Source organism: Typha angustifolia, chromosome 4, assembly GCF_048772165.1.
Source record: "Typha angustifolia cultivar Huaian chromosome 4, ASM4877216v1, whole genome shotgun sequence".
NCBI classification, from domain to species: domain Eukaryota; kingdom Viridiplantae; phylum Streptophyta; class Magnoliopsida; order Poales; family Typhaceae; genus Typha; species Typha angustifolia.
The window spans coordinates 10,409,147-10,422,049 of record NC_133242.1 but is presented as its reverse complement, the minus strand read 5'-3'; the positions used below and the strand labels follow the sequence as shown (position 1 = coordinate 10,422,049).

The following is a 12,903-nucleotide window of genomic DNA, read 5'->3' as shown; positions in this document are numbered from 1 at the left end:
CCGATTGGATATGCTTGAGTTTGAGGACTTTCCATATATGATAATTATATATTATGGGGAAGTATGCAGGACGTACGAGATGACAGGCGTTCGTTCGTCCTGGAACGAGCACTTCTCCGCTCCATCTCTTATAAGCAGCACGCGAATCGATGCTCCTCAGCCGCCGCCAGACGAATTTATTCCACGCTTACCTGCTGAAGCAATTCGCCATCCACTTTGCTTCGCACTGGGATATAATTAATTCTCCAAGTACTATGCGTTTCCTTCTATCTCCTCCTCCCTCCTCCCTCCTCGTCTTTCGTCCCAATTAAGAAACCTTTCTTGAATTCCTTCTGGCTACTTCCTCTCTTACTTTCTAAAGTAAAGATTTTCATATCGAATGGACAAGATTAACACTGATAATGTAAGTGTCTTGGTCAAAGTATAAAATATAATTCTTTTTTGTTCTCTAAAAATCTAAGCTTTTAGTTGATGGATTAACATGTTACTAAAGTAGATTTATATGTTATTTAAAATATAAATCTTTTCCTAATTAAATAATCTTCTTTAGTCTCTAAAAATGCCCTGTGGAAAGATATTAAAATATAATTTAAATACTCGTTAGCAAATGAATCATAAGAGCATGAGATTTTGTAAAACTAATTGGTTGGTAGATAATAGGGAGAGAAATAACATAACACACACAATAGAGAAATATATGATAGTCTAAGATCGTTGATGGTGAATTAAAGGATCCCGGATATATCAGCACGTTTTAGAGAGAATATATTAGAAGTAGCACCTTATATATATTTTGATTATGTTATAAATAAAATATGCTCTTTTTGTTATTTTATTAATTAAGACCCCCACGTTATTATGAAGTGAGCACAGGATGGATGGATAGAGAAAGCAATCGACACGGAATTCAACTCCATTAGGTTTAGGTAATCATAATCATATTTATTATTTATTCTGTGTATTCTATTTTTAATGTCTCAAAATATATATGTTGAGGTAATCTTCTCCTTTTTTTCCCCTTTTGCCTTAACATTAGAAAACTTAATCAGGATTGTTACGGTCAATAAGACATTAAAAAGTTCGGTATTTAAAAAACTCATCTATATAATAGCTTGTAGTAGTAATACAAATTAAAAAAGAAATGTAATTAATAATATCATGCATCAAATAGAGTTAGAATATTTAAAAAGTTTTCTCAAAAAGAAAAATAAAAACTATGGGACACGGAAGAGAATTAGAACACCAAATTATTTACTAACCAAATATGAGTAACTATCATATGAGGCTAGCCAAAACTAATTTAATTAGAAACAACTTTCATAAAATATCTAAAGTAATGCTAATAGAAAGATGAAGATATAAATCGATGAATCACGTAGCGTCCTCTCCAACATAAAACTTGCGATGTTGAGATTTACTTTCCAGTTCAACCAATTCCTGGCATGCGGAATCAAACGGGATTTAAACAATCCTATCCATCCTACTCGACTCTTGATTGTGATTGCAAGCCTACATATCTGGATCTTATCAGGAGTGTCAAGCAAAATGGAGGCAGAAGTGGTCACACAAACAACAATGCCAATGGAATTACTGACCGGGGCCAGCACTAGATATATACATAGTGCAAATGCTGCAATCATGCATCTGGTTTCTAACACCAACAAAGTGTTAGAACAAACGACGTAGTAACTGCGTAACCGAGGCTGCACCAAAACTGACCCACCAAAAGTGATCCAAAATGTGGATAACATGGAGAAAATAAATGCTAAGGCGTCTGCAATAATAAACGCCTTGAAGGTGTATCTCCCTGCTAGAGTTGGTGTGCCATCAGCTTTGTAACCCCCAGGTAAGGTGAAAGCTGCAGCAAATGTCACAGTTGCAATTAGTACTGAAGAAATAGCTGAGCTTCGGTTGATGTACAAATGTTTCTTTGCTTCCTCATCTAAATCCGTCTGTTTGTAGTCGCGTCGAAAGTGATCCACCCGACGAGGACTTGCAAGAGCTCCAGTCTGTGCCAAGCACCAACAAATCCAATTCGATGGATTCTTGAAGGAAAAGAAAACAATAGATTAGGTTCTCGCGACACTTGCAATGCTAAGGAAATTTGGCATTATGACGATTCCTATTGAAGTAGGGATAAAATCAAGAAGACCATTCGAATGGGGTTGGATCCGTTCAAACAGCCTTGTTGTAGATCATCATTTAGGGCTTCATGTGCCGTGGCGTTTGAATGCCTAGGTATGACAAAATTTTGCACACTACAGGCATTCAAATGGGCTCTGAGAGCATTCAAATGCCTAGGCCCGAGAAAATTTTATACACTGTAGGTATTTGAACAAGTTCTGAGGGCATTCGAACGCTTAAGCCCGAGAAAAATTTGCACAGTAGGCGTTCAAACACCTCTACATTCCAGATTAATGTTTCATGGCATTCTCCATCAAGTCACCTCTATAAATAGATAAATTAGAGTTTTAGGGTCATTATCCAAAGAAAAAACCTGAGAGATATAACCAGTTAAGGAAAATTGAAGTGTGAAAACCCTTTGTATTTGGATTAGTGGATTGAAACTTTTGCATCGTTCATGAATATAGATACATCGTTGAACCACGTAAATTTTGTCTCTCTCTATTTTTTTCTTCTCTATGGATTACTCGCGCTACAAGTTTTGTCCGTGGTTAGATTGTTTGATTGTTATTACTCTACCATCAGCATCATATTTGTGATTTTCTCTATTTCACATTACTTTTATCCATTGCTATTATATTGGATTATTGTATGGGTGCTTGAGAATAGATTCCGTTGTCCTCACCCAATTTAGAATGCACAACAATTCTAATTATTACGAGATCTCTATCTCGTAATTGTTGATTTAGATCATTGTGCTTCCGCATATACATATTTTTTTGTCACGGAATCAACATTTTAGTGGCACCTAACTCAATATTAGATGATGTCAGACTTTGCAATTTCTTATATGATTGGCAAACCTAACTCAATATTAGGTGTCCATCACAATATCCCATTTATAACTAAATATTTAGGTTATAATTAAATTTTTTTGGGTTATAAACAAGTTTTTCATATTATAAATAAGAATTTTTTTGTATTATAAAAAAATTAGTTGGATCATAAATAGATTATCATGTCATAAATATATTAGCAAGTCAAGTCATAAAAGGGTTAAATAAACACGAACACGTCTTGTTTAATAATCATATTAAATAGGTTGACATGATTATGATCTTAAGTCCAATTAGACTAAACTCAAGTCGAGTCAAATTTTGCTACCTCTACTTCTAGTATGTTTCACCCAACTTCAATGTGTGCGTTTCTACATGTGATCTCTAGGCAATGAATTATATATTGAAAGGAATGAATAATACGAAGGCTTATCAGCTTATAGTTGAGACCATCTTCAGTCCCAATTACGGAAATGTCTAAAGGTGTTAAGCCCTCCTTGTTTATGATACTTGAGTTTACTGTCTTGTTTTGCATCAATAGACTAACAATCCCTTGATCTCCAATTTTGACTGCCAGATGTAGAGGTGTATTCCCTTGATAGTCCCTACCATTCATCAATTTCACAAGCTCTGGCCTTTTGCAGACATACCAAACTATCGGTTTGTTTTTGTGTTTGACAACAATATGAAGCAAATTCCTTTCTTCGTTATCAACTAACTCATCTGAATAAGGACAGTGTTTGATGAGTTCATCAACTATACTAACTTCACCCGTGATAGCAGCAACATGCACAGGAAATAAGCCACCTGAGTCTGCGATGTATGCCAGAGAAGTGTCGTGTTTTAATAGCAGCTTAACCATTCTACCATTTCCAGCTGACGCTGCATAGTGTAGAGGAGTGCTTCCGGAAATATCAGCATGCTTTGCAAGCTTTGGTTCCCACCTCAGAAGTTTTTCAGCTATCTCTGTAGATGAAGTTTACATAAATTACATACAGCCAGATGCTGTCAAAGAATGAAGACCATCAAATATAAATTATTTACTTTAGTCAAGATCTGCATACAGCCTCTTCTCATAACTACTATTTTCTTTTTATACAGTAGTTTCCTTTTTCTTCCAAGCTTCCAAGTATACAAAACTATAGTTTACACTCTATATTTTTACTATTTATAAATTAAACCTTATAATTTAGTGAATATATACGGATATTAAATCTATTAGTTAAATTTAATCAAACATTTTGATTAAATTAATTATACTAAGAAGATTACAAAAATATCCTCAACTAATTTATACTTACCTAACTTATACTACCTCAACCCAATCTAACTAAACCTAACCAACTAAACATAACCCAACTAAATCTAACCACTAAACCTAATTCAATCCAACTACACATAACTAACTAAATCCAACCCAACCTTCTTTCAAGGTCTGACCTAAACCCAACTCTCCTCCCTCCTCTCTCCTCCCTTCTCATCACCCAGCTAACACTCCTCCCTGCTCCCTCCTCCCTCCTCCCTCCTCATTCCCTCATCATCCCCATCTAACCCTCCTCCCTCCTCATAATCTCATCCTCTCCATCACAACGTCGGCAGCATCTCCGACCTCCACGCCAGATCAGCGAAATCGGACGGCCTGCAGGCCATGTCGGAGTAATCGAACAGCCCGTCGTCCAACTCCACCACTTCGTTGGCGGCAACAGCCGCCTCCGTCCAGATGTCGAACTCTAATCCCTCGTAACAACCAGCAATGGCGTCATCGAAACCCCATATCTGGCCGAACCCTCCTTGCTCCTCCTCCTCCTCCTCCTCTGCCTTTTCATTATTTCATGCGTTGGGTTATTTTTTCTGTTGGCATTTATCTGAATTTTGTTGTCCCATTTGGGATTTTTAGGATAATTAGAGAATTCAATACATTTTGGAGGATAAAAGAGTGCGTTTTGTCCCAATTTCTAATCCGCCGCCGGCTTGAGTATAGGGAGGGTGAAGTCCAAGGCCGGTGAAGTCGGTGAAGCCCGAGCTGATGAAGGAGAGAAAGAGAGAAAGAAAGGAGAGAAGAAGAGAGAGGGGCATTTTAGTTGTTTTAAAAATAAATATTATAATCAACAGAATATTTTTATCTTATGCCAGATGCTTAAATAAGATTAGTTTAAATTCAATTCAGATTATTTTCTGCACATAATTCTCGGATCCTCAGACTATTTATACATAACCGATGCATGTTTACAATATAAACAGCAGCAAACGTGAAGCCATAAGTGATGTCATAGATAATTAAGGAATTAATGCTGCAGAGTTTGACCCCTGAATTGAAAAATGAAATGTCCATTACCTAAATTTTGTTGGAAGACAGCAGCATGCAAAGCAGTTTGTCCATTTGGCCCGGCTAGATTTCCTCATGCAACGTTTGCTGCAGTGTTGCATCCAAAGAAATGTCACTTGGTTAGGCCAGATGACACACGGTTGTACGTGTGAAGAGGTACCTAGTGGAATCAAATGGTGAACTCTTGGTCGTCTCAAGAGACTATAGCGGTTTGGAGAAAGATATCTGCTTTCGTGTGTCCAAGCTCGTTAAAGATGCTTGGATCCCTGTGAAGAGCTTGGGTGATCGAGCTCTGTTTATCGGCGTAGTCCGGTCAGTGTCGGTTAAGGCTGTCGGTAAATCAAAGATTCAACAGAATTGCATCTATTTTACAAGGAAATTGATCGATTTAAGCGGCCCGCATGCGATAGCAGCATACTGTATGGAGGATAAGAGCATTGAGCCAATTCCTATTCGTGATCAACATTCTCTTAGGATTGAACCAGTGTGGATCTAATTCAGAAGAAGTGTCTGCTTCTGTATAAAATCTAGAGGAGACTCAGTTGAATATAGTGCATTTTGTACATCAGAAGAAATAACATCTGCGTAGAAGAAGAAAGAAATGATGTCTATGTCTACTTTGTTTCGTGGATATCACCTCACTGATGCAAGTAAAACTAATCATTCAAAAAACTCTCTTAATATTAGAGATTTAGAGATGATCTATTCTGGCAAATCAATGTGTAACAATTTTTTTTTCAGTCATATATATAACTAGAAGGTAGGGTGCTAGATATAATATTTTCAGCTATCTTTATTTCCTATTCACATTCTAGAGGATGGCTATCCACCTCTCTTCCTTGTTGGAGATATCAAGTAGGATAACAAAACACATACAAGGGTAGTATAAGTGGGCATGTGCATATCCATTTTGACTACACTTCATATTTGCCTTTGAAAATCTTCCAAAATATTATAATTTTCATTATATTCTTCAAAATATCGTAATTGCCAGTTCTTGAGCTCTTTCAAAAGAGAAAAAAATATCACTCCCTCGGATGAATCTAACTAATGGTAATCCCAATTTTTCCTTCGCATAAACTGTTTAAAATAGTTTAAAAGCTATATAATATTACTTCAGTAACCAATTTTCAGCTATCCTTTGAACCCATTCTTGCTTCCCTTACTCGTTCGTGTCATCTCTTAAGCTCAGAGTTACATAAAGTTGCAATTTTTTTTCAGACATTTCCATGAAAATGTGACGTTCTGTGCCAAACACCAAGAAATCCAATTTGATGGATTCTAGGGAAAAAAAACAATAGATTAGGTTCCCTTGACACTTGAAATGCTAAAGCAATTTGACGCTAAGATGATTCCAATTGTGAGTGTAGATCTGAACTATTGACCGTGTTGTTGGAATGGCCGCAGAAGGACATTGCAATTTGTCTTTCGCCTTCTTTCAAATGATTCAGGCGAATCCGATGCTATATTTTATTTCAGAGTGAGATTTATAGTTGATTTGGGATTAATTTTGAGCGATTATCTCTATCTATATTCTGTTATATTATTAGTGGATCCTTTCGTCATCTCTGCCTGTGCATATCAGCTATACGAGCGGAACCACATAAATTGTTCAAGGTTTAGGGTCGCTTGTGTTTGATTTGGTTGTAGTTATGTAATTCTTGTCGAGATCTCTATCTCACAATTGTCGATTTAAATTGCTCAACTTCCACATATTTGTAGTGCCCGTTATGTTAATTTAAATACTTTATTAGGATTAGAGACTTACATGTTGACATAGTAGATAAGATGTCGATCCATGCTGTCTCTATGTCTTGGATTTCTATGCGCTAAGAATTGCTGAGCTTCCTCTCTCACACCAATCTAGCCTTTCATGAATTATGAGCTCTCTTTATATATAAGTGAGTGAGGGAGGGGACAGATCACTTTATCATCATAACTCTATATCTTTATCATGAATATGTAGGAAATATTCCCAACAGATTAGAAAAATTATAACTAACTCAAATTGATCAAGTTCATCATCGAATTAGTTAACAATTATCTCGTATAATAAATGAGAATTATTCCCATGGCAAAAATTATATCCACTTCCAACACGTCACAAAACCAACGTTAGGTGTCAGACATGGCAATTTGTTAAGTAGTACATCATCAGCATATATTTAACTCAATATATTATAGGTGTTCATCACAATAACCCATTTATAACTCAATATTTAAGTTATAAATAAATTTTTCGTGTTATGAACAATTTTTTATATTACAATTGAAAGTAGTATCACAAGAACATGCAAATTAAGAAGTAGAATAGAAATAAAGTTATATTACAAGCCATTTCAAGAGTTCCCCTGTATGTTTCTGAAACAAATTATATATAGTTCCATAAAAATTATCTTCTACTTAACTAATGCTAAAAGAAAGATGAGGATTAAAGCAAACACTTCAGATAGTATAGCCTTAGAGATCAAAACTGCAAGGAGGCACGACATCCCACTGGGTTTAAACAATCCTTTCCATCCTCTTCTGTTCTTGGTTACGATCACAAGTCTATACAACTGCGACCTCGCAGGATCGTCAAACAATAAATAGGTAGACGCGGCCACGCAGACAACAATGCCAATGGAGTTGCTAACGGGAGCCAACACTAAATATAGACCCAATGCGAACGTTGCAACCATGCATCTGGCCGCGTATATGACTAAGCTGATAGAGGAAAGAATGTAGCGAACGCGAAAGGAAGGTTGCACCGCAAGTGTCCCACCAAAAGTGATCCAAAATGTGGCTATTATGGAGAAAATAAATGCTAAGGTGTCTGCGATAACAAACGCCCTGAAGGCGTATCTCCTTGCTAGAGTTGGTGTTCCATTATCTCTGTAACCCCCCGGCAAGGTGAAAGCTGCAGCAAATGTCACAGTAGCAATAAGTATTGTGGCGATAGCTAAGCTCTGGGACACGTTTACGTGTTTATCTGATTCCTCCTTTAACTTGTCCTTCTCGATCTTTTTTTGGGGGAGCTTGGGAAGAGGTCCTTGAGCACCAGTGCATATAAACAAGCACATTGAAATCCAGCTACTTGGAACCTTGAAAATAAAAGAGAGAGAGACCAATTTCAAGCTTAGTTATAGAAAGATCTAGAGGTGTTAGGCCGTCCTTGTTCATGATATTTAAATGCACTCTTTTGTTTCCGACCAGTAGACTAACGGTATTTTCATCTCCTTTCCTTATTGCTAGATGTAGAGGTGTATTCCGTTCATAATCCTCACCATTCATCAATTTCACAAGCTCTGGCTTTCTGCACACATACTTGACCAACTCTATCTTTTCGTGTTCGATAGCAATATGGAGCAAATTTCTTTCTTCGTTATCCAGTAACTCATCCAAATCAGGACACTTTTTGAGGAACACATCGATAACATCAACGTTGCCGCATCTAGTAGCAATTTGCACAGGAAATAAGCCATCTAAGTCTGAGATATATACCGAACGAGTGTCATAATTTAATAATAGTTTAACCATTTTATCATTTTCAGTTGACGCTGCATAGTGAAGAGGAGTGCTCCCTGATTTGTCAGCAATTTTTGCAAGTATTTGGTTCCACTTCAGAAGTTCCCTGGCGATTACTGCTAATTAAATTTACATAGTCAGTCAAAGAATTAATGAAGATCTACCTTTCATTAGTTTTTATTTTATAAGAACTAAAATAACAATATTTATGCACGGCGTAAATCCAGATTTGTGTTTGAAAAAATAAAACTAAATATTATTTAATATAAATAATAACAAAAAGTTATAAAACTTTGTCCTACGAGGTATTCCAAAGTGTAGCTGCCTTTAAAAAAAGTGGCACTCTTTGTACATTGTTATCTACCTATCTTTCATACAAGGTGTAATTTAAAAAGTTAAGGAACTTTGACCTTTGAGGCACTCCGAAACATAACTGCCCTAAAAAAAAGTGGCACTCTCTGTATAGGGTTCAAGGACTAGAATACAATATGTTACAGATTTTTCTTTTAAAACAGTAAAACTAATATAATGAGAATGAGGAAAGATTATTTTCTAATATATGATCACAAAATATTTTTTTAATGTCTTATTTATACCTCCCTTTTTATGTTCCTCAAAGCATAGAGTTTTTTATGTTAATAAAAATTCTGGTGATGTCAATATCAAACTTATGGTATTTTAAAAACTGTATAATAAGAAAGTTTTATGTTTGATATAACATTTGTATAGACTAATCATGAATAATTAAAATTCAGTGTTTGAATTGAAAGTTACTCAACAGTTTATTTGAAATATAATCTAAATATAGGATTCAAAACTGTATATATATATGATGTTTAGTTTTAAGAAATGACTTAAGGTAATTTTAATAAATACTGATTTTAAACTCAAAACATTTTAATTTCTGTGAGAATAATTTTTTTAGAATAGCAAGGTGTGAATAAAAATTCAGCATAATAAAATTACAATAAAACTACACAACTCTAAATTGAGTACATCAATTAGATTAACAAATCTCTTTATTGCAACAAGTTCACAAATATCTCTTTTAATTAAATTATTGGTTTATTCCATTTAGATTAGAATTTATTTAAATTCTAACAAGATTTAATAATCTTGCAATTATCAGATTAGATTTGAACTCAAATCTGATTTTGATCCATTAATTAAACACATAAAATAAACCACGAGAATTTATTTTAAGTATATGTGATCATTTATCCAAGCTGCATCAATAAAACATGTAACTGAAATTTTTATCAAATTATTTTATTTTAAAATGTTCCAAATAGAGATATGATAATAACAATAGAAGATTATAAATTTCTATCTAGCAGAATGACTATTTTATAATTTGCTGAATGTGTAAGAACTAAAATGCAAACTCCTCGAGTGCATTAAAAAGCAACTGAAAGCGGCATTTACGGTATTAAAACTGAAACAATTTAATTTCTTTTCTTTTCCGTTGCAAAAAGGAAAAGATCCTTCATGGATTAACATTCTATTTTGAATTTATATAATTAATTCTGAATTTTCATTGTACAAATTGAAGACTTTTAGACTTATTTTTTTATAAAATAATATCAGAAATATTTAAGAATACCTCACAAAATAGTTAGTGTTTACAAAGTGAGAGCTCGGTCATATTAAAGATAAAAAGTTGAATATCACTTTTCTTTAGATTATTAGTTTTTATTTTCTAAATACTAAAATAATAATATTTTTGCACAGAGTAAATCTAGATTTTTATATAAAAGAATAAAAACTAAATATAATTTAACATAAATAATAATAAAAAGTTAAATATCTCTAGCATGTGATCGAAGCATTATTATCGTAATCCACTTATCTTTTCTCTAAGGTACAACTCACTTTTTCTCCGATTAGATAAAAAATAATATATAAAAGAAAAATTGAGAAAAATTAGCTAAAGCTTTTGCATTTGGATTAAAATTTTTAAATATATTTTTCATAGACAAAAGGAGTATTTATAAGTGTCTTAGACTTTTGAATTTTTCCAAAACTTATAACCGCCAAATGAACTCAGCTCATTAATCATTTTAAAATAACCATTATGATCGTTATCAAACTTTTAAGGTTCTTGTAAACTTTAAATTTAATTTTTTAATTACTTATTTCAAATTTAAATAAAATTCTGAAATTAATAACACCTTTAAATATAGAGAAAATTAGCTACGGGACTAAGTAAAAGATAGGCTGCTAAAAGCCAATTAAATTTTTTTCAAAAAAAGGAAAAAGAAAAAAAAATGTTGATCACCTAAGTTTCCGAATAAGGCAGCTGCATGCATGGCAGTTCGTCCATCTGGTCCGGCATAAGATACAGTTGTTGGTGTTGTAGAAGATGATGATCCAAGTATGGCGCGGAGAAGAGCAACCGACCCTGCCATGACTGCCAAGTAGAGCGGAGATGTACCTTGTTCGTCCACCATACTCACCAGTTTGGGATCAGCTGACATTAACTCCTTTGCAACGTCTACATGGCCATTTTGGACTGCCAGATGTAACGCAGTCTCCTCATGACGATTCCTTGCTCTTATCGCCGTCCTATCTCCGACTCCGGCATCCTCACCCTCGCTAGTGAAAGAAGCGACAAAAAAGGAAACTATTTTGCCATGCCCAGCCCTTACAGCGCAGTGCAACGGCGTCTCGAGCATCACATTGCAAGCCACCAGAAGGGACATTTCTTTCTTGAAGATCAATTGGGCAAGCTCCAAGTGTCCATGGGTAGCAGCGATATGGAGGGCCGTGTTGCCCCCTATGGTTACTCCAAGGAGGCTGATGGCTCCTGTGTCTTGTGCTGAGAGAGCATCGTCCGGAGAAGCTGATATGGCTATTTCGGTTCTTGCTAGTAGGTTCTCTACGAGACTCTTATCCCCTCTCGTTGCTGCTATGAGCAACTCAGGATTAATGGTGATCCGGATAGGACCGATTGGATCTGCTCGAGTTTGAGGATTTTCCATATATGATAATTATATATTATGGGGAAGTATGCAGGACGTACGAGATGACAGGCGTTCGTTCGTCTTGGGACGAGCAGTTCTCCGCTCCATCTCTCATAAGCAGCGCGCGAATCGATGCTCCTCAGCAACCACGTGACGAATTTATTCGACGCTTAGCTGCTGAAGAAATTTGCCATCCACTTTGCTTCGCACTGGGATATAATTAATTGTTCAAGTACTATGCGTTTCCTTTTATCTCCTTCTCTCTCCTCGTCTTTAGTCCCATAAGAAACCTTTCTTGAATTCCTTCTGGCTACTTTCTCTTTTACCTTCTAAAGTAAAGATTTTCACATCGAATGTACAAGATTAACACTACGATGTAAATGTCTTGGTTAAAATAGTGCTGTCAAGCTTGACGAGCGGCTTAAAATTAGCTTGGGCTCAGCTTAACTGAAGCTTGAGTTCAACTTAGCTCTATCAAAACTAAATTGAGTCTAAGCTAGAGTCGACTTGCTCAAACTCGGCTCTATAGGCTCGATATAAAAGGGGTGAGTGAGAATTGAGAAAACCCTAATTCCCAAATTAGAAATACCCTTCTTGCCTAATCCTATTTCCAGCTTTTCACATCCTACCTCCTCCTCCGATCGGCACCTGTGCTCGTCTCCTCAAGCTGTCGGTGGTGTCGCCTCGTCCTCCTCCTCCTCCTTCAGCAACAGCAAGCTACCGCAGTGACGCCTCGTCCTCCTTCGCCAAGCTGCCACCGTGTCGTTCTCATTCACTAAGCCACCGCCGCGTCGTCCTCCTTCACTAAGCCATCGTCGTGTCGTCCTCCTTCACCAAGCTGCCTCCCCCTCCTCCTTTGGCAACGGCAAGCCGCCGTAGTGCCGCGTCGTTCTCCTTCACCAAGCCACCACCACGTCGCCCTCCTCCTTCCCTCTCCTACTGTAGCTCATATTCCAACCACCCAAATTTCTAGAATAAATGTTTTCTTCCTTGTCGACTAATTTCCATTAATTACAGAAATACAATATTATTTCTATCAAGCAATTCTATTACTCTTTGGTGAAATTTGATCTTATGAAAAGAAAACTTGCAACCTATGTGGGATTCATTCTGCTTGTGGTGACCTTGAACAAAATAAGCTTGACTG

General features: G+C 36.0%; 2 protein-coding genes across 2 annotated transcripts; both read right to left on the bottom strand.

Moving 5' to 3' along the window:
- Nucleotides 1-1,371: 1,371 nt before the first annotated feature.
- On the bottom strand, nucleotides 1,372-6,211 carry LOC140758665 (uncharacterized). The gene is made up of 5 exons (XM_073094907.1): nucleotides 6,163-6,211; nucleotides 5,296-5,349; nucleotides 3,430-3,920; nucleotides 1,485-2,009; nucleotides 1,372-1,437 (listed from the first exon to the last, which is right to left on the bottom strand). The coding sequence occupies exons 1-5, from the start codon at nucleotides 6,209-6,211 to the stop codon at nucleotides 1,372-1,374; spliced, it is 1,185 nt and encodes a 394-aa protein (XP_072951008.1).
- Nucleotides 6,212-7,685: 1,474 nt separating this feature from the next.
- Nucleotides 7,686-11,774, bottom strand: LOC140758664 (protein ACCELERATED CELL DEATH 6-like). Its single transcript, XM_073094906.1, has 3 exons — nucleotides 11,072-11,774; nucleotides 8,491-8,912; nucleotides 7,686-8,369 (listed from the first exon to the last, which is right to left on the bottom strand). Exons 1-3 carry the CDS (start codon nucleotides 11,772-11,774, stop codon nucleotides 7,686-7,688), a joined length of 1,809 nt encoding a protein of 602 aa, XP_072951007.1.
- Nucleotides 11,775-12,903: the final 1,129 nt, after the last annotated feature.

Coding starts and splice junctions, on each gene's coding strand:
- LOC140758664 (XM_073094906.1), bottom strand. CDS start 11,774: ATGGAAAATCCTCAAACTCGAGCAGATCCAATCGGTCCTATCCGGATC. Junction 8,913..11,071: donor TGCCTTATTCGGAAACTTAG/GTGATCAACATT, acceptor AAATTTAATTAG/CAGTAATCGCCAGGGAACTT. Junction 8,370..8,490: donor GGAAAGGAGATGAAAATACC/GTTAGTCTACTG, acceptor TTTATTTTCAAG/GTTCCAAGTAGCTGGATTTC.
- LOC140758665 (XM_073094907.1), bottom strand. CDS start 6,211: ATGAAGTGTAGTCAAAATGGATATGCACATGCCCACTTATACTACCCT. Junction 5,350..6,162: donor TGCCCACTTATACTACCCTT/GTATGTGTTTTG, acceptor GAGGAAATCTAG/CCGGGCCAAATGGACAAACT. Junction 2,010..3,429: donor TAACACCTTTAGACATTTCC/GTAATTGGGACT, acceptor TGCTTGGCACAG/ACTGGAGCTCTTGCAAGTCC.